The sequence below is a fragment of the Corythoichthys intestinalis genome, chromosome 6 (assembly GCF_030265065.1).
Source record: "Corythoichthys intestinalis isolate RoL2023-P3 chromosome 6, ASM3026506v1, whole genome shotgun sequence".
NCBI lineage: Eukaryota > Metazoa > Chordata > Actinopteri > Syngnathiformes > Syngnathidae > Corythoichthys > Corythoichthys intestinalis.
Genome location: NC_080400.1, coordinates 49,215,253 through 49,233,813, shown reverse-complemented (window position 1 = coordinate 49,233,813; position 18,561 = coordinate 49,215,253). Strand labels below are relative to the sequence as shown.

The 18,561-nt window shown below is 41.7% G+C and overlaps 1 protein-coding gene across 1 annotated transcript; it reads left to right on the top strand.

Annotated features, from left to right (window-relative positions):
• The first annotated feature begins 603 nt into the window (after positions 1-603).
• On the top strand, positions 604-14,762 carry slc19a3b (solute carrier family 19 member 3b). The gene is made up of 8 exons (XM_057837962.1): positions 604-753; positions 839-1,018; positions 1,120-1,285; positions 1,479-1,794; positions 1,941-2,092; positions 13,831-14,023; positions 14,104-14,245; positions 14,476-14,762. The coding sequence occupies exons 1-8, from the start codon at positions 604-606 to the stop codon at positions 14,632-14,634; spliced, it is 1,458 nt and encodes a 485-aa protein (XP_057693945.1). The 3' UTR covers positions 14,635-14,762.
• Positions 14,763-18,561: the final 3,799 nt, after the last annotated feature.

Genomic DNA, 18,561 nt, shown 5'->3' with positions numbered 1-18,561 from the left:
CTTAATAAAATCTGAAATACACTTTGGTTACAGCCCCCAATAACACTCTCCAGTTATTTTTATTCCATAGTATTTTTAACTTATTGCCTGCCATTGACAACCATGGTCATCCAATTTATATCAAGTGAGAAATTGATTGTGAATGCTGATCTTTCAGTGTCATTGACGACATTAAACATACAATTGATTTCGATTGGGAGCAAATGATTGCTGCCATTCACGCTCAGTAAAAATGCACTGGACGTCTATCGATGTCAATGTCTGCCAATGAGTTAAATGAGACCCCTATAATGGATTAAGAACGTTATAATCATTTATCATCAATGTAAAAAAAAAAAAAAAAAAATAGCAATGGTGCTTTCTGCCTTCACCCCGTACCCGATGTAAAGTCTGCACTGATAAGGTTTCTGTTTCCTCAGAGGTGAAAGTCTAGACTTATAAAGCGTGACACGTGCACCTCTAACCCATTAGTTCATGCCAGATAGTGGTGATGACTAACTAACAGAATGAGCTTCATTATTCTTAAGGCATGTGTTTGAGAAAAGTGCTCCACAAGGGTGCCTAGGATTTAGTAGTAAAACAGCTTTCATTGGAGAGAAAAACATGGGCTGCTGGGCCAAGGTGAAGTCCTCCGACTGGGCTTTTCCGACTGCTGTACTGTCACTTTATGGTTTCTTTGCCAATTGCCGAATCGCAGAGCCGTTCCTCACACCATACTTAATTGGGCCTTATAAAAACATTTCGGAAGAAGTGGTAAGTTGATCACACCCAACAAAAGAGTGTGCCGCATTTTAGAGTAATATGTAAGCATTCATGTTTGCATATTGTTTTCTCTTAGGTGACCAACTACCTCTATCCCATATGGACATACTCCTACCTAGCCTTTCTTTTCCCTGTTTTTCTGCTGACTGACTTTCTGAGGCACAAGCCACTAATTGTGGTGCAGGGGCTTTTTCTTGTCTCCAACTATGTCCTTCTTTGCTTTGCCCCAGGACTAATTGCCATGGTCTTCCTTGAGGTATGCAAAGGTGTGGGGACAAATGTTCATTCTTCACAAGCAATAAATTGCAATAATCAGTGGTTCTATATCAGTCGTTTTGAAAGAGCTTTCTTTTACAGATTCATTATGCTGTCGTAACTGCAACAGAAGTGGCTTACTTTTCTTACATTTACAGCGTGATTCCTCTTGAGAATTACCAAAGAGCCACAGGTTACCTTCGCAGCTCTATGCTTTTTGGATACACATTTGGTGCCGGCCTGGGACAGGTTCTCGTCTCCTCAGCAGGTGATGTTTCAAATCTCCTGACAGTGACACACTAAATGGAGTTAGATTCATTTATTTCCCAACCATCACATTTGGATGTCTTCTCAGCATAAAAAAAATCTGTTTATTCACTACAAAGAGAATTATAAAAGAAACCCCTGAATTATTAGAAATTTTGAGCAGGCAGTATAAAAGAAGGAATTCTAATCAACAGGGCTGGACTACTTCTATATCAATGCCATCACTCTGGGCGTTGTAAGCGTGGCTTTTCTCATCTCCTTCTGGTTGCCGAGGCCTCAGAGGAGCATGTTCTTCAAAGGGAGAAAGGCTGCAGCTCCGGGCCGACAGTCCCAGCAGGAGGTGCCTCGGATAACGGGCAGACCTGATGAAACGGTGTCGGGTTTGGGAGAAGCTAGCTCCGGGAAACAGATGATGGAGCGTAATGACAACGCTGGCTGGTGCAGCAGGAAAAATGTGCTTAGTGCGGGTCATTTACTTTGGCAAAGCTTCAGGGAGTCCTACTCATCAAGGCATTTTTTTTCTGTTCTTCATCATCTATATTTACCTTACATGCATGCCATGTGCCATTGAACACATTCTAAATGATGTAAAATTTATGTAGTTTACTATGTATTATAAATAATCAAAATATCTTGTCTAAATGACCCACGTGCAGGCATTTAATCTATTGGTCTGGGTGGTGGGCTCTGGCCACAGCTGGATATACACAAATACTTAACTACATCCAACTAATGTGGGACCATATTGAGCCATCTGCCACGTCATCCGTTTACAATGGTGGTGTAGAAGCTGCATGTTCTCTTGTTGGTAAGACTTTGATATTTTTTTAATGTCTGTTCATGTGTTTTGCAAACAACAATATAAGATACCTTCACTGTCTGTGTGTTTGGAATCTTAAGTCCTCACAGCTCTGCTCACATTACTTCGTGATAAAAGTGAGATCGATTTAAATGAATAACATGTGTTCCAATGTTAAAGTGGCCTATAACCTGAACCTTCTCATCCTGGGTGAAACCTTTCAACAGTGAGAGCTCCCTTATAGTTGGGAAGCTCTCTGCAGACAGTGGCTTGTGGAGTTACATTAGAATCATGAATATCTAGAATATCTTAATTTTATCACGGGGTAGTAAGAGAACCTTTAAATGATGGTTGGCAGTGAATAATCAAAGCCAACCAAGTGTGTTGGTTTGGTCACAACATTGGTAGGGATGATATTACAGCATAACCTGCATGTACACTTTACGCTGGGGACAGGACTTCAATAAGACCAAACAGATTGGGTGAACGGGAGTCAGGGCTGTATTTCTCAAAAATATGAACCTAATTAATTGATAGGCTAAATGATCAATGCAAAATGAATCTGTATTGACCTATACTGTCATATGTATCAGTTCGGGTGATACGCCGTTCGATTCAAACCTTTGTTTTCAAAAACTACTAAAGAAACATTTTGAAAACTTCCAGAATAAATGTCTGGATTTTATTAGCAAACTTTGCAATATTTAAACATAAATTATATTAAAATACACAATAAATACAAATTTGTTAATCACCTTTTAACTATCCAGGAATGCAAAAAAAAAAAAAAACATTTTTCTAAAGACCACTCAACATTGTCTCTCTAAATAAAGAAATTAAGCACAACTGAAAAAACGTCTTCGTCAGGAAATAACAAAAGTAAATAAAAATGGAGCCTTCCTTTAGGTAAAACACTGCTGCTTTTGTCCTCAAGCATAGCCACACTCCACAAAAAAAAAAAAAAAACAACGAAAGCTCCTTTGGGCTACTTTAAGACAACATAAATAAATAAGGATGAAAATTGGGGAGAAGGGGCTAAACCTCAGTTTAGCGGAGGGTCAAGTCATCAGCCACTCAAATGAGCGTTTGAGAGGAAAAAATGGACTGGCACATTCAGCAAGTGAAAAGGGGTAAATGTAAGTCTGAACATAATGAAAATAATTCACTTAATAGTGGTAGGGTCATTTCTATCCTTACAACATATAGGCAAGACAATCAAAATTACCTATATAACTGCAGTCATTATATAATGCAAATAAAGTAGCTTAAAATTTGGTGGGGACAATATGCCCATCCTGAAATGTTGGTAGTGTTATGTCCCTACCGTCCCTATGCAAACCTATGCCCTTAAAGCCAATCCTTCTACTTGAAATGGATTGGACGTCTTTCAGCATCAATAACATTGAATGGGTTTCAAAGTTATTGTTTGATTGTAATTTTTAAACAAAGCCTCATCCCAATTTATGAAAAGGTGTATGCACACAAGTGGGGGAATTGACAAGTTCATTTTACGACTTCAAATTGATGTTAAGAAATTTAAGTCAACTAATTCCTTATGCTGCCTTTTTGGTCTGCCTTTTAATTCGCCAATTTACATCGGGTTTTCAACTATCTGGCTCATGAATAACCAAAATTAATATTTTGGTAATCTGACACTCTTTAATGCTTTGTGGTACAACAAAGTAGCATGAGTTGTATAACACCTTGTGAACGCTCTTGCCACCACACAATTCCCATTTTTCATTTTTCTTTTACAACCCCAGTTCCAATAAAGTTGGAATGCCGTGCTAAACATTAATAAAAACAGAATATAATGACTTCAGGTTCAACCTATATTTAATGGAATGTAAAAAATTACAATTAATTTAGTCATATCATCATTTACGGTGCAAAGTATTATCAAAGGTATCAGAAAATCACTCCACCAGGTAAGGCAAGGCAAGGCAAGGCAAGGCAAATTTATTTATATAGCACAATTCAACACAAGGCAATTCAAAGTGCTTTACATCACATGAAAACCATAAAAATCACATTTAAATCAACACAACGTAAAAACCAAGACAAAAGATCACATTTAATCACAGAATAAAAATAAACAAATAAAAATAAAACAAAAATAGAAATAAAGCAAAAACTACTACTAATAATAATCATTGAAATCAGCAATGGAGATAAGCACAAGAGGAATAGAAGGCAGGTAGATTGAAATATATAGACAGTTATGGATATGCAGTGCTAAACAAAAGCGTTTTTAGCCCTGATTTAAATGAGCTAACGGTTTGAGCATACTTCAGACCTTCGGGTAACTTGTTCCAGAGGTGAGGAGCATAATAACTAAATGCTGCCTCACCCTGCTTGGTTCTTGTTCTTGGAACATGCAGAAGACCCGTTCCAGACGACCTTAAGGGTCTAGATGTCTCATAGGAATCTAACAAGTCAAGCATGTATTTTGGTCCAAGGCCATTAAGTGTTTTGTAGACGAGCAGTAGTATTTTATAGTCTATCCTTTGACTCACTGGAAGCCAGTGTAGCGATTTCAAAACCGGTGTAATGTGGTCCAGCTTCCTTGTATTTGTGAGGACTCTGGCTGCAGCATTCTGTACTAGCTGCAGCTTCCTGACTGATTTTTTATCAAGACCTGTAAATATACCGTTGCAGTAGTCCAATCTGCTGAAAACGAATGCATGCATAAGTTTTTCCATGTCTTGTTGAGTCAGAAGAAAACCGACCGAAAACCAACATTAAATGCCTGTGACCTTTGATGCCTCAGGTGGAACTGCAACAAAAACAGACATCAATGTGTAAAGGATATCACCATTTGAGTTCAGGAATATTTCAGAAAACCAATGACCGCAAATATAGTTCAGCGTTACATCCTGAAGTGTGTAACGCTTGGCAGGGCAGGATGAGCGTATAGAAGGCAAAAAAAGAAGCAGACGTCCACCCATGCACTTTTAACAGTCAAAAATAACTCCAGCTCTACCACTCGGAGCTCAGCGGTACGCATGTGACCGGTGGGTTTCGACTCTGCGTTGTATGTGTAGTTTGGAATGACGACGGGAGTCAAAAGTGCGGTGTGACTTGCTTTTTATCTGATAACAGTCAGAAAAAGTCAATCCTCCCGTTAAACACGGCTTTAACAATGTGCCCCTCCCCTTCGACATCCACACAGAAAAGGGCCGCGACATACCTGATAACAGTCAGAAAAAGTCAATCCTCCCGTTAAACACGGCTTTAACAATGTGCCCCTATTCAAAATAAATACAAAAAGAGATGCAATGCAATTTTTATACATGAGTGCATGCCTGGAAGTTACATTTTCCTACAAAACTCTCTGCAGCTAAATAGCACCTACCTCCCCTTCGACATCCACACAGAAAAGGGGAGAACTAATAAAGTGCACTCAACTTAAAGCAGCAGGTGTCACGGTAATACCCGACATAGGGGAAACAAACAACATACAATCAAAAAGTTCCAACTTTGAAGGAGTATTGACGAAAATAAAATAGAAAATAAGATAACAATTTTGTGTAATTATAAAATACAAAACATACAATATTTGCAAGTTTGATATACCCCTGTTACATTCACCCCCCCAGAATTACACAAAATACAGGTTCACAAACCAATTCACATACTGCAGGAATACACTCAGGCCTATATGGAAGTAGAACAAAATCAACTCCATTCCAGCAGACAAGTGTCCTAATCAAAGGATAAAAGGATGAGAGACATGCTTGGCGCCTAGCAAAAACCCTCAGCACTCCATAGACAAGTCGAGGTGCCTTGTACACCCCACATTAATAGGCCAAACAACTGGGATGTAGAAATAAATCCAACCCACCTACAGCATATACAATAACTGGGGAGTAGGAACAGAAAGTATATTGTCAGGGACAGTGGCAAAAGCTGTATGCTTCAAATGTGGATAACACGAGAACGAGGTCTAACATCAACTTGAGCCATAGACTCAATTAAACGACAAACTGGTCTAATGACTCTACCAAAACGTGAAATGTGTTGGTTATCAGCACGAGGCAGATTGACTGGAATCGATTGGGGCATGGGACCTGGGACAGCTGCAGGAGGACCTACGGTAACTGCAGGGCCATTGTCAGAAGAGGGAGCTACAATAGGGGGCATCAAAGGATGAGGGCCAAGAGTTTCATCAGCAGAAGACTGCTCACGGACCCAGGAGGTGGTGCGATCATCACCCCAGTCACTGACGCTTTCGAGGGATCCACCAAGGGACGGCCCAACTGTAGCAGCAGCTGTATCCACCTCAGAAGACTCGGACTCACAGCTGGTAGATGCAGGAGGGGCTTGGCTCCTATTGGATGCAGGCGTGACATATTCTTCCTCCAAAACATCTACGATCGGCAGGAAATTGACTTGGAGCAGGAGGTTACGGTGAACAACTCGCTCATTTCCTTCCGGATCCCTGATCCTGTAGATGTGCAGAGCAGGCTTTGACGCGACCACGGTGTATACTACAGGCAGCCACTTGTCCGAAAGCTTCCGTTTTCCCTTGACACCTTTGTTAGCAAGCAGCACCTGGTCACCAAGCGAAAGAGGTTGACCTTTGACCTGTTTGTTGTACTGGGAGCGCTGATGTCTCTGCTCAGCCGAGCAGTTCTTCTGAGCCAGTTCCATGGCAGTCTGCAGGTCCTGTAGCAGGGACTTGACATAGGCATCATAGTTGCAAATTGTAGCATCACGCAGCACACTCCTGAAGAGAAGATCAACAGGCAGCCTTGGGGTTCTTCCAAACATCAAATAAAAGGGTGCAAACCCAGTGGTTTCATGTACAGTGCAATTGTACACAAAAGTCATAGTCTGGATCATTTGTGGCCAATTCTGCTTGGATCGAGGAGGCAAAGATCTCAACATATTGCCCAGAGTGCGGTTAAACCTCTCGGTGCCACCATTGCCCATTGGATGGTAAGGCGAGGTGTGTGACTTCTCAACTCCAGACAACTCGAGAAGCTCGGCAATCAATTCGCTTTCAAAGTTTGCACCCTGGTCGGAGTGGAGACGCTGGGGAAACCCATAAATACAGAAGAAGTTTTCCCACAACCTCTTGGCAACTCTTTTAGCAGTCTGGTCTTGGCAAGGAAAGGCCTGAGCTAGTTTTGTAAAGTGGTCAGTGACCACAAGAACGTCCACAGATTTGTTGCGACTGTCTTCAGCTGACCAAAAATCAATACAAACAAGCTCCAAAGGGGCAGTGGTTTTAATACTTTCAAGTGGTGCCCTTGCTGATGGTTCGGGCGTCTTACTGAGCACACACCTGTGGCAGTGTCTGACGTGATTACGGACATCTTTCTCCATGTTATACCAGAAGAAGCGCTGACGTGCCAGGGCGAGGGTGCGGGGTTGACCTTGATGGCCTGCATGGTCATGAACACCAGTTAATGCTTCTGCCTTCAGGGATTCTGGTACAACAAACTGGAACCTCTTGTACTTGGTTAAGGGGTCCTTAGTGACTCTATAGAGGATGCCATCGAGAAGTGTGAGTTTTTCCCAGTGTTTCAGGACTCGCAGAGTTTGTTGGTTTTCATGACAGCGTTCGCGCCTGGAAGGCCTGCGTTTCCTGTCAATGTAGTATGCTACTCGTGAGATGAATGGATCCTGCTGTTGATGTGTCTGCAGGTCAGCAAGTGAGAAGGAAGGCAAAGCATCCTGACCAGGAGGATCCAAGCTTGTTAAGTGGCTAGCAAGCGAGGTTGCACGTTGCATAGACGCGTTGTCCCACTCATCCAAAGAAGATATGAGGGAAGAGACATCATCTTGGGACATTGACCCTTCAATAGGAGTGGAATGCTCCATAGATTGAGGTTGGCAGGTCAGGTGGAAAACATCTTGCACATGTCCATCACTGATATCACTGACCTGGCCCAGTAACCGAGAGTAAGGCTCACACATAAGCCTGTCCCGCAAAGGCGTCACAAACGGGCCCCGACTGAGAGCATCCGCTACCACATTCTGCCGGCCAGGAATGTGTTTGATGTCAAAAGAATATGGAGCCAACTTGGACACCCAACGCTGCTCGCAGGCATCAAGTTTGGGCTTGGTCAAGATGTGAGTAAGCGGATTGTTGTCCGACCAGACAGTGAACTGGTGACCCTTGAGCCAGTGGCTGAATTTTTCGCAAACTGCCCATTTCAGAGCTAAAAATTCCAGTCTATGGGCAGGATACTTGGCTTGACTGCGACTGAGAGTTTTACTTGCGAAGGCAATCGGTCTTGCTTTATCCTCGCCAGCAGGTATTTGGGATAGGACTGCACCTAGACCATCAAGAGACGCATCCGTGCAGAGGATGAAAGGTCTATCAAAGTCCGGGTGTGCTAGCACCACACTATTGAGAAGTGCATGTTTTAGACCCTCGAATGCTTTCTCGCAGGCAGGAGTCCAATCTTGAGGGGTAAGCTCCCTGAAGGTGCCAGCTCTTCTCCGCCCAAAAGAACCCTTGGCGCTCCTCTTCTGCCCAGCAGTCAAGCTGTATAGCGGTTTTGCGATGGACGAACAACCAGGAATGAAATGTTGATAGTACAACACCATTCCTAGGAAAGACTTGACCTTTTGCTGGGATGGGGTGCAGCAGTCTTCTTTCATGAGATCTTCCTTCCTGAAAGCAGAGATGACCTTCACCTTGTCCTGATCAACTGAGACACCATGACTGTCCACCACATGACCAAGAAACCTGACAGACTTGCGCAACAAATAGCACTTCTTCTGCGCCAACTTCAGGTTATTGGCTCTGAGACGCAAGAAGACAGTTTCTAGACGCTTCAAGGCTTCCTCTTCAGATGGAGCAAAGATGAGTAAATCATCTAGGTAACAGAGGAGGCTGGAGAAGTTCAAGTCACCAAAGATGCTGATCATCATCCGCATAAAGGATGCAGGGCTGTTGCAAAGGCCTTGAGGAAGTCTGTTGTACTCATAGAGGCCCATCGGTGTGGTGAAGGCGGTGTACCGTCTATCAGACTCATGGAGGGGGATGTTGTAAAACCCTGATGTGAGGTCCATGGTGCTGAAAAAGGCATTTCCACCAAGGGCAGCAAGGCAGTCAGCTTGGTGAGGAAGTGGGTGAGCGTCTTTCATGGTCTTGGCGTTAAGCCACCGGAAGTCAGTGCAGATTCTCAATTCTCCCGACTTCTTCCAAACAAGGACCAACGGGGACGCATATTCACTGATTGACTTGCTGATAATGCCTTTATACTCCATTTCGGATAGTACCTCTCTGAGTTTATGGTAATGTGCTGGAGGGACACGACGATAGGGTAGCCTGAAAGGGCGGTCATCAGTGAGATGAATACGATGGACAAAACCCTTAGCTTCCCCACAGTCCAACTTGTCTTTGGAAAAAACGTCTCGGTATGTGAGCACAAGTTCAGCCAGCCGCTCTTTCCACTCCTCTGACACTTCGCAACCCTCCAAATCAACATCTGTTAGTCCACAGTTTTTGAGCCGTTGAAAGGGGGTAGATTTGACATTTGCACCAGGGACTATGGTGCTTTGCTGGCTGGTCTGTGGAATGCACACATTCTGCGAGAGCAAGAGATCTTCTATAGCGGCACAGGGGAACACATCAGCTACCTTAGCGTTGCGGCGCAGTGTCACAGGACTCTTTGTAGGGTTCAGAATTTTCATTGGGACCCAACGATCTCCCCACATAGGAGCTACAACCCGCCCAACTATAATGTCTTTTGGAGCTGAACGTGAAGAAGTGGGCTCCACAATGACAGTGCTCCCTGGTGACACAGGGGCATTGCTAGGTAACTTCCCCCACACTAAATACTCCCCCTGTGGTGCAAGAGTGACAGCTGTTCTTAGTTTTACAGTGCCCACTTTTTCAGGCACTGCAGGACCAGACCAACGAGTTATACAGCTGAGCAACTCAAGAAACTGCTCACAATTGGGATCTGAGGTGTTAGAGGAGATGACCTTCCAATACTCCTTTTCAGACTTCAGTCTTTGGATAATTGGTCTAATGACATTGCTTCCAATGATCAGTTCATCTCTTTGCCCAGGAATTAGGAAAGCCGGCACAACAAATTTGGACCCATAAATCTCGAGATCCAGATCGTAGATACACTCTGGTTGAGTCATGAGACCACCGCAACCAACTAGTACCACCTTTTCAGGCACTGGTTGAGGAGTAGAAAGAGCACCAGAAGCCCTAAGCTTGGATTCAGCCTCCGTATTGAGTGTGCAAGACATGCTACCTGAATCAAGCATTCCCCTTAAAGCACATTTACCCCCAACAGAGACTGAAGCATAAAACAAATCACTAGCCCCTTGAACCCTATGTGAACCAACAACAATCACTGTATCATCATCAGGAAACTTACTGCAGCAGTTCACATAGGTCAACTGTATGTCTTTATTTTCACTGAGGGTCTCACTAGCAACACCTATGCTACCCCTCTCTCCACATAGGCGGGCTAGTTTAAATCAGCATCGGGGCGGGCAGATGGTGTCGTGGCTTTGTGGCTAGAGCCATGCGGGCACTCGTTCCTGACGTGGCCATGCTCATAACAGCTGTGGCAAAGTCTGTAAAGCCTACAGTGTGCATTTGTAGAGTGTTCACTGGAGCCACATACTCTACATGGGGATGGCACAGAATTCAGCTGACTTCGGGGTCGACCAGTATAACGATTTCCGGACCGTGTGCCACTTTGTTTTTGATTGTTGGCCAGGGAAGCATTGCACAAAGACAGAACCTTGTCGAACATTGCTGTGAAAGGTACAGCAAGAGCAGGCGGGGCCTGCTGGCATTCTGCAGTGATGGCAGGTGGCATTGGAGGATTAGTCACCAAGGTCTGATCATACGCAGAGAACGACCTCAGTTGTTGTGGCTGACTTGTGGTCTTTCTAACAGTTCTCATGTGGGCATCCAGACGCTCTTGAACCTCAGCTGCGGTCCACTGCTCAGCTCCCTTTACTTGGAATGACATAGCAAGACGAGGGTCAGGGCAGTGATTGATAAACATCAAGACCACTTCAGCACTGGGATCCTCAACAGACTTTCCTCGCCTCTGCAGACACTCATCAGCTGCGTCAATTGATTTGTTAAGACGAATCCAGTAATCCATGGCATTCTCACCCAAATGGGGAACTGTACTGTAGAAATCTTTCATGGGCAAATTGGAGTACGACAGTTCACTAAAATTAACCTTCAATATGTCAAATACGGCTGAGGGGAGGTCAGTTGCACTGAGGCAGGTGCGGCTGCGCAGTGACACTTTCACAACGTCCCTAGCTTTTCCTGTTAGCCTTGACACGATAAGCTCATACATTTCATCATGAGTGTCACATTTAACTCTATTCAAGTAACACTTCATCATGTCGGTCCACTCATGTACAGAAAAAGTATCAGCATGGTCACCCCTGAAATAAGGGGGCGCCTTGGCGTCAGACTGCACAACAACTTTAACTGGTGGCACCTCGGAATGGCTGCTTGACTGACCCGTGATGGGGAACTGAGGCTGGAATGCGCTGGGCTGATGTATTGTGCCTAGGTTGATGGAGATGCTCTCTCCAATTTGTTTGGCAAAATTTGTCATCATATCACCAAAAGTTTCAACAGATATCATTTGTGTGGGCTTTGGTTCTGATTGGGATATTGGCGTGGAGCTAGCTGTAGGAATCAGTGGTGGGCTACTAACTGATTGGTTGATTGAGTGACTCAGTTCTCTAGGAGGAGGTAATCCACCTCTACCTCTCCCAAATGAAACATATCCTTGCTCCGTCATTTTGTGACACTCAATAACATACACTAAATTGCTCCAGATATCATAAAAAGGCTAACACTAAAGTGTAATGCACCCAACTTGGAACAATATCAAAATTAACACAGTGGTAAATAATAATGAATAAACTCACTCAAGACGTACATTCACTAATAACATTCACTTTGAGTGACACACAAAAAAGAAATAATGGTCAAGAATATAAACAGTAAAACTGTACTTTTCTATTTGCTTGACTATTAAAACCCTCAAAATGCTTTCACTTAGAACGTCTTTTTTTTCACCGTTATAAATAGTTTTCGTCTTCGTTTTGTTAACGGTTCAAATTCACGCATGCACTGCGAGACTTCTCGCTTGCTCTCACTTTGTGCACACGGAAGTGCGCCGCTGTCCTCCGAGCAGCGGCGAGGGGAGGGGGAGGAGCAGGCAGGAGCCACTTGACGAGTTGCACCCCGGCGACTAGGCAGGCGCTCGTCGAAGATGAATCCGGCTCACGGCACCAAGTGTGACCGGTGGGTTTCGACTCTGCGTTGTATGTGTAGTTTGGAATGACGACGGGAGTCAAAAGTGCGGTGTGACTTGCTTTTTATCTGATAACAGTCAGAAAAAGTCAATCCTCCCGTTAAACACGGCTTTAACAATGTGCCCCTCCCCTTCGACATCCACACAGAAAAGGGCCGCGACATACCTGATAACAGTCAGAAAAAGTCAATCCTCCCGTTAAACACGGCTTTAACAATGTGCCCCTATTCAAAATAAATACAAAAAGAGATGCAATGCAATTTTTATACATGAGTGCATGCCTGGAAGTTACATTTTCCTACAAAACTCTCTGCAGCTAAATAGCACCTACCTCCCCTTCGACATCCACACAGAAAAGGGGAGAACTAATAAAGTGCACTCAACTTAAAGCAGCAGGTGTCACGGTAATACCCGACATAGGGGAAACAAACAACATACAATCAAAAAGTTCCAACTTTGAAGGAGTATTGACGAAAATAAAATAGAAAATAAGATAACAATTTTGTGTAATTATAAAATACAAAACATACAATATTTGCAAGTTTGATATACCCCTGTTACACGCACACACGCGTTCCCAGACGAACTCCCCCAACACAAGTAAGCAATAACAGAAGAAGAACATATCCAACATAAATAAAGCAGCGCCACCGCGCGGTGGACGTCGGGAGGAAGACCACTCAAGGAGGTGACTGTTACAAGTGCAACCTAAATCTCTACGATGTAAAGCATGAGGCTGTGTTAGTGCCAACGGCATGGGTCCATTACACATCCATTAAGACAATTAAAGCTGAATTGTAGAGGTTTTGGAGAACTACAGTATATGTTGCCATCAAAGGAAAATCCTTTGCATGGATGTCCCTGCCTATTTCAGAAAGACAATGCCAAACCACATTCAGCACAACAGTGTGTCTTCGTAATAAAACAGTTCTAGTACTAAACTGGCATGCCTGGAGTCCAGACCTGTTACCCATTAAAAAAATATGTGGCCTACTATGAAGCGTTAAATACAACCCCGCAGACCCGCGGATTGTTGAACAGCTGAAGATGTACATCAGGCAAGAACAGGAAAGACTTCAACCTACAAAGCTCCAACAATTAGTGTCTTCAGTTTCCATATGTTTATTGATGGTTGTTTGTTGTTATGATTTAACACAGTGGTAAACATGGTCCTGTCTCAGGTCTTTTAGAAAGTGTTGCAGCCATAAAATTGCAAGTTAATGATTATTTACGAAATACAATCAAGTTTATCAGTTTGAACATTAGATACCTAGATTTTGTAATCTAGTCAATTAAATATGCAGTAGGTTGAACAAGACTGGCAATTCTGATTTTATTTCTGTTTAACACAACGTCCCAAGTTCTTTGAAATTGGGTTTTCAGTTGAAATGAGTTTTACAGGTTATGGGTCACATTAATGGCGGAAAACGTTTTTAAATGATGAATCGTGTTGTGTATTTTGTGGAGCAGGTGCTGCTGCAGCTTTCTCGGTGGGTTACATCAAGGTGAACTGGTCTGTGTGGGGAGAGCTGGCATTAGGCTTGTTTTCAGCCGTCGGGGCAGGCGCTGTGTTTCTGATAGTGCTCACCAGCAACATTTGGGTTTGCTATGCTGGCTATGCCCTATTTAAATCATGCTACATGCTGCTCATCACCATCACAACGTAAATTACCTACAGTCAAAAAGCAGAGTTTTTTTTTTTTTTAAGCCCTAAATAAATAAACCCCTCTCTGTGCAATTCAGATTTCAGATTGCCGCCAATCTTTCCATGGAATGCTATGCTCTGACGTTTGGCATCAACACATTTGTGGCCCTTTCCTTGCAGACCATTATGACAATTATTGTTGTTGACGGAACTACATTAGGACTGGACATTGTGACGCAGGTATGTCCAAATTGTATCGTGCTGTTAATATTATATTATTTGTATGTGTTTGAATTGATGAATTAAAAATAATAACAATAATCATAAAAGGCAATGATGTTTGCGTTCAAGAATGTGATCTTAGTGACATCTGGTGGATTCTATTAGACATTGCATACAGACCCAAATGTGGGGAAATAAATTTTATGAAATTCATCTTCTGTACCGCTTGTATTTCTCTCTTCATATAGTTCATCATTTACGGGATCTATCATGCAGTCATCTCCGTCCTCTTTTTAATTCGAGGGACATACACCGCCTGCACAGAGCGACGCACCCAAGTGCCACCAGATAACAAGCAAAACGGAATTGGGGGGAACGACGTGGTGATCCATGATGAACCGTTCTGATCATGGCCAGCCAATTGTTAATAATGCCGTTTCTTATAGTGCTTCAATTAGTAGTTCATTAATCCAACATATTATATAATAATAAATCTCCAGGAGTGTGTTTCCTCACATAGAATAGATGGCTTTATTTTATGGTTGGTGTTAACAATAAACATGGAAAGCTTTACTCTCTTATTTACATGCATTTTATTTATATACTTATCTGCACTACTTGCTCTTATATTTATGTGGTGAATGATACCAGTCTTAATCTTCAGTGTTTCATACGCTCATTAAATAAAGACAAACTACTTTCCCCTATACATATAGCCTACAGTGGTATGAAAAAGTTCGGGCTGCCATTTCAAGATTTTTCTTTTATACATAATTGGTTGCATTGATCAAAAATTTCCATTAAATACTATGTTTTAAAAAAAAAAAAAAAAAAAAAAAAGCAGAAACAATAATATTTGAGAGGTGGAAAAATGTGTATAGGCATTACGGAAAATATGCAATAAGTATTTAAACTGAACATATATGGCGGAAAACACTCAGGTGACTCGAAGTTCCGCTCTGAGACCCCCAATTTGGCCAACTTTCAAAATTGTCCGATATGTATGTGTGATACATCGTTGGAAAGCTTAAAATCTCAATTTTCTGCTGGAAGAAAAATTTTGAATAGATGGGAATTTAAAAAAAAAAAAAAAAAAAATTTTTTTAAACAGCAAAACCCTATCTGGAGGTGAGAGCACGCAAGAGCAGAATTACAGACGCCATGATTTTAATATGATTATAATATGATATTATCGCGTACCTACCTTGTTTCAGTCCAAATACTCCATGTAGCATGTATCACTGAGTGTCAAGACACAGATGTGAAAGGGCACAGCTGGAGTTTGGGGGGATTTTATGGGTGAAACATGGCAATATAACAAGGGTCACGATGCAGAAATTGCAGACATCAAGTGGTGGTCGAGATTTTCTTTTTCATATATTTACCCTTTTAAACCTTTTTTCATCTTTTCTTTGTTTGGATCGATTATTTATCATCTATCGTATCGGAAAAAATGCAACAGCAACAAAAAAAATACAATTACGCAATTGTTATGAGGTAGATATCCGTGACGTTTTTACAGACGCCCTTTTTTTCATTGTGACATAATTTGTTTAAAAGTTTAAAATATGTAAGTAAATAATTTTTTTAAATTGTTTTTTTTTTTTTTTAAACGTAACATGAGATCAATTAATGATTCTAAGCTAAAAAACGACAGGCATTTTGAATTAATTACCTTTGTTTAATGGCTGGGTTGAAACAAAAACGGTTGCGCGAAGTCTGTAAACGAGGATTTTTAGGGTAAAACGGACAAATTAAAAATAGTTTGGGGGCTTGATGCACCATGAATCTGCTATGTCAGCATATAGACAATGTGCTATCAAACACAACAGTTGTTTTGTCTTAAAATACAGCAGTTTCTTTTAAAGAGGAATGCAAGAGCAAAAACAGCTTTTTCAGTCTGGTCTGTGTTTTCCGCCATATATTAGTGGCGGAGTAGGGGCTCAGCAGCAGCTGCTGCTCGGTAAGAAAAGAAACTAGAGTGCCTGAATTCAACTTTCCAAACACAAGCAGCTACAGAGAAAAAAACAAAAACAAAAAAAAACACCGGATATAGAAGTTCGATTTTTTGCTAGTCGTTTATAACAAAGCAAGCGTCACTAGGATGATTATGAAAATCTCCCGTTCAACGCAGAACAAGGGATTGAAAATTGGCTGCTGTGGAAGTTAAAACGACCAGATCACTGACTCGCCCATTTTACTGTCATTAAAAAAGGGATTCAGCCTCAGACAGATCATCCAATCTTTATGCAGAGAAGCAGAGCGTCCGGGCTAACCGAGCCCGCCCACTGCCCATAGACCCCCGGAGACGCACAGCGTCCGATGGGTGGGATAAACCCAGCTTTTAGCCAATGACTTGTCTCGTTTTGCTGTAGTGGAAAAAATGCACTCTTAACTCTAGAGACGTACAGCATCCACACCGTTTAAAGGACTGAAGCAGCGCGAATGAATGAAAAGCAAGTTGCATCGTAACCAGTGATGAGAAGCTAATTCTGAAAAAAAGTTGAGCGCGTTATCGCGCATATTTAGCCAATGACATGTACACACAACAGTATATATTTGATAACTTATTGACATTTTGGGGGAAGCTGAGCAATTGTCACTCATATATTAGCACAGTATATAGCTACATATACATATTCAATGCTATATTTTCATTCTACATCTAACTGTTTATTAAATTATTAGTCACCCCACTGCTGGCAAAACATGTCTTTCCTGCACACGAAAGCTATTTCAATGACTGTGGGTTAAAAATAGATTATTTACTAACCCTCACATGCTGACAGGTGCTATGGAAGCACGTGCAACCTTCTCAGAATATCAGCATTTACACTGGTCGCATAAAGGCAATGTGCTACCCGTTGAGGACTAAAAATTAATAGACCAAGGGGTTAAACCAATGAAAAAATATTATTATTTTTTTTATGTATAATTGCCAAGAAATATATTTTTACTACACCTCTACTCTGCTGGACACTGAAATCTAAGAGCACGTTTCCATCCCATTGTCGAAATCAGGGATTTTCCCATTGTGGCAAGTGCGCCCCCCCCAAGAGGTAAGTAAAGGATAGTGACTCGCTTAACTCACATTTTAAACATTCCATGTTTCAATGGCTTGTGCAATCTGGTAAACGGTGTAAATCTTGTACAGCGCTATTTCACCTTTAAAGCCCTCAAAGCGGTTTACACCAGAGGAAATGTTTGCTCAGTGAGACTTAGCTGAGTACATCAGGGGGAGAAATGAACCCTCAACCTCTGGGTTGGGGACCAACTACGGTACACTGCCATTGAGCAACGCCATCCCCAATAGCAGATAAATCATTTATGAGCATAGCAAAACGGTTAGATCTGATCATTCAAATGAAATGTTTTCCAACATTTATCAAGGAACATTTTACTTTTACATTGGAATACATTTCCATTGACACAAAGAGTATAGTTTGGGTATTTTTCTTTTGTTAAAACAGTCTTTATGTTCAAACTCTTGCAGATGCTAACAAAAATATTTCATATAATTTATCAGAAGATAAATTCTGTCTCACTTTTGATGAACACTTTGGCCTCGTACAGTCAACAATTTTTGAACTTGGTACTTCGTGTAAGAAGAAGAAAAAAAGACCATCCTAAAATACTAGTGCTCAGAAATATTTGTGTTTTAAGTATAGTAACCATGTCGTTTGATTTCATTGTGCTCAACTGGGAGCTGAAGAGAAAGCTGTAATAGCTGTGTCTGCTTCGGTGCTGTCTTGGGAAAATAGCACTCTTTCTTATGACCTTCATGAAATAAATAAATAAAACGATCTGTTTGCCAGAATGCATGGGTATTCTGTTGAGTGCATGTGCTGATGATGTTTTACATTGACCCGCAAAGTGAAATTGACACAATACTTGCATACTCTGAATTTTACCGGATTGCAGTAGATTTACAATGAAGATAAGTTTTTAAAGCAAACACCTTAACTGCATTGATCCTACAGAAATGTTTGATGTCCTGTGTTGAGCATAGGGGAGGACTGCTTCTGGATATTATTTCTCAGATTAGCCATAGCGCATATAGAGTATATGTTTCATTTTTAACATGAATTAAGCATGTCACAATACATGTTAAAAAGTATTTACTCATTACAATGACATTAGAAAGCAATCTAATACATTTATATTAGAGATTGACCGATATGGGTTTTTCAGGACCAATTATATACCAATCCAATACCAATTATTAGTAGTTCGATAGAACGATAACATTTTTGGAGCAGATATTCATTTGCAGTAAAAGTAAATATTGGCGTAAAAAATTGAATAATGCAAACACTTAACTTCATTGAAATGCC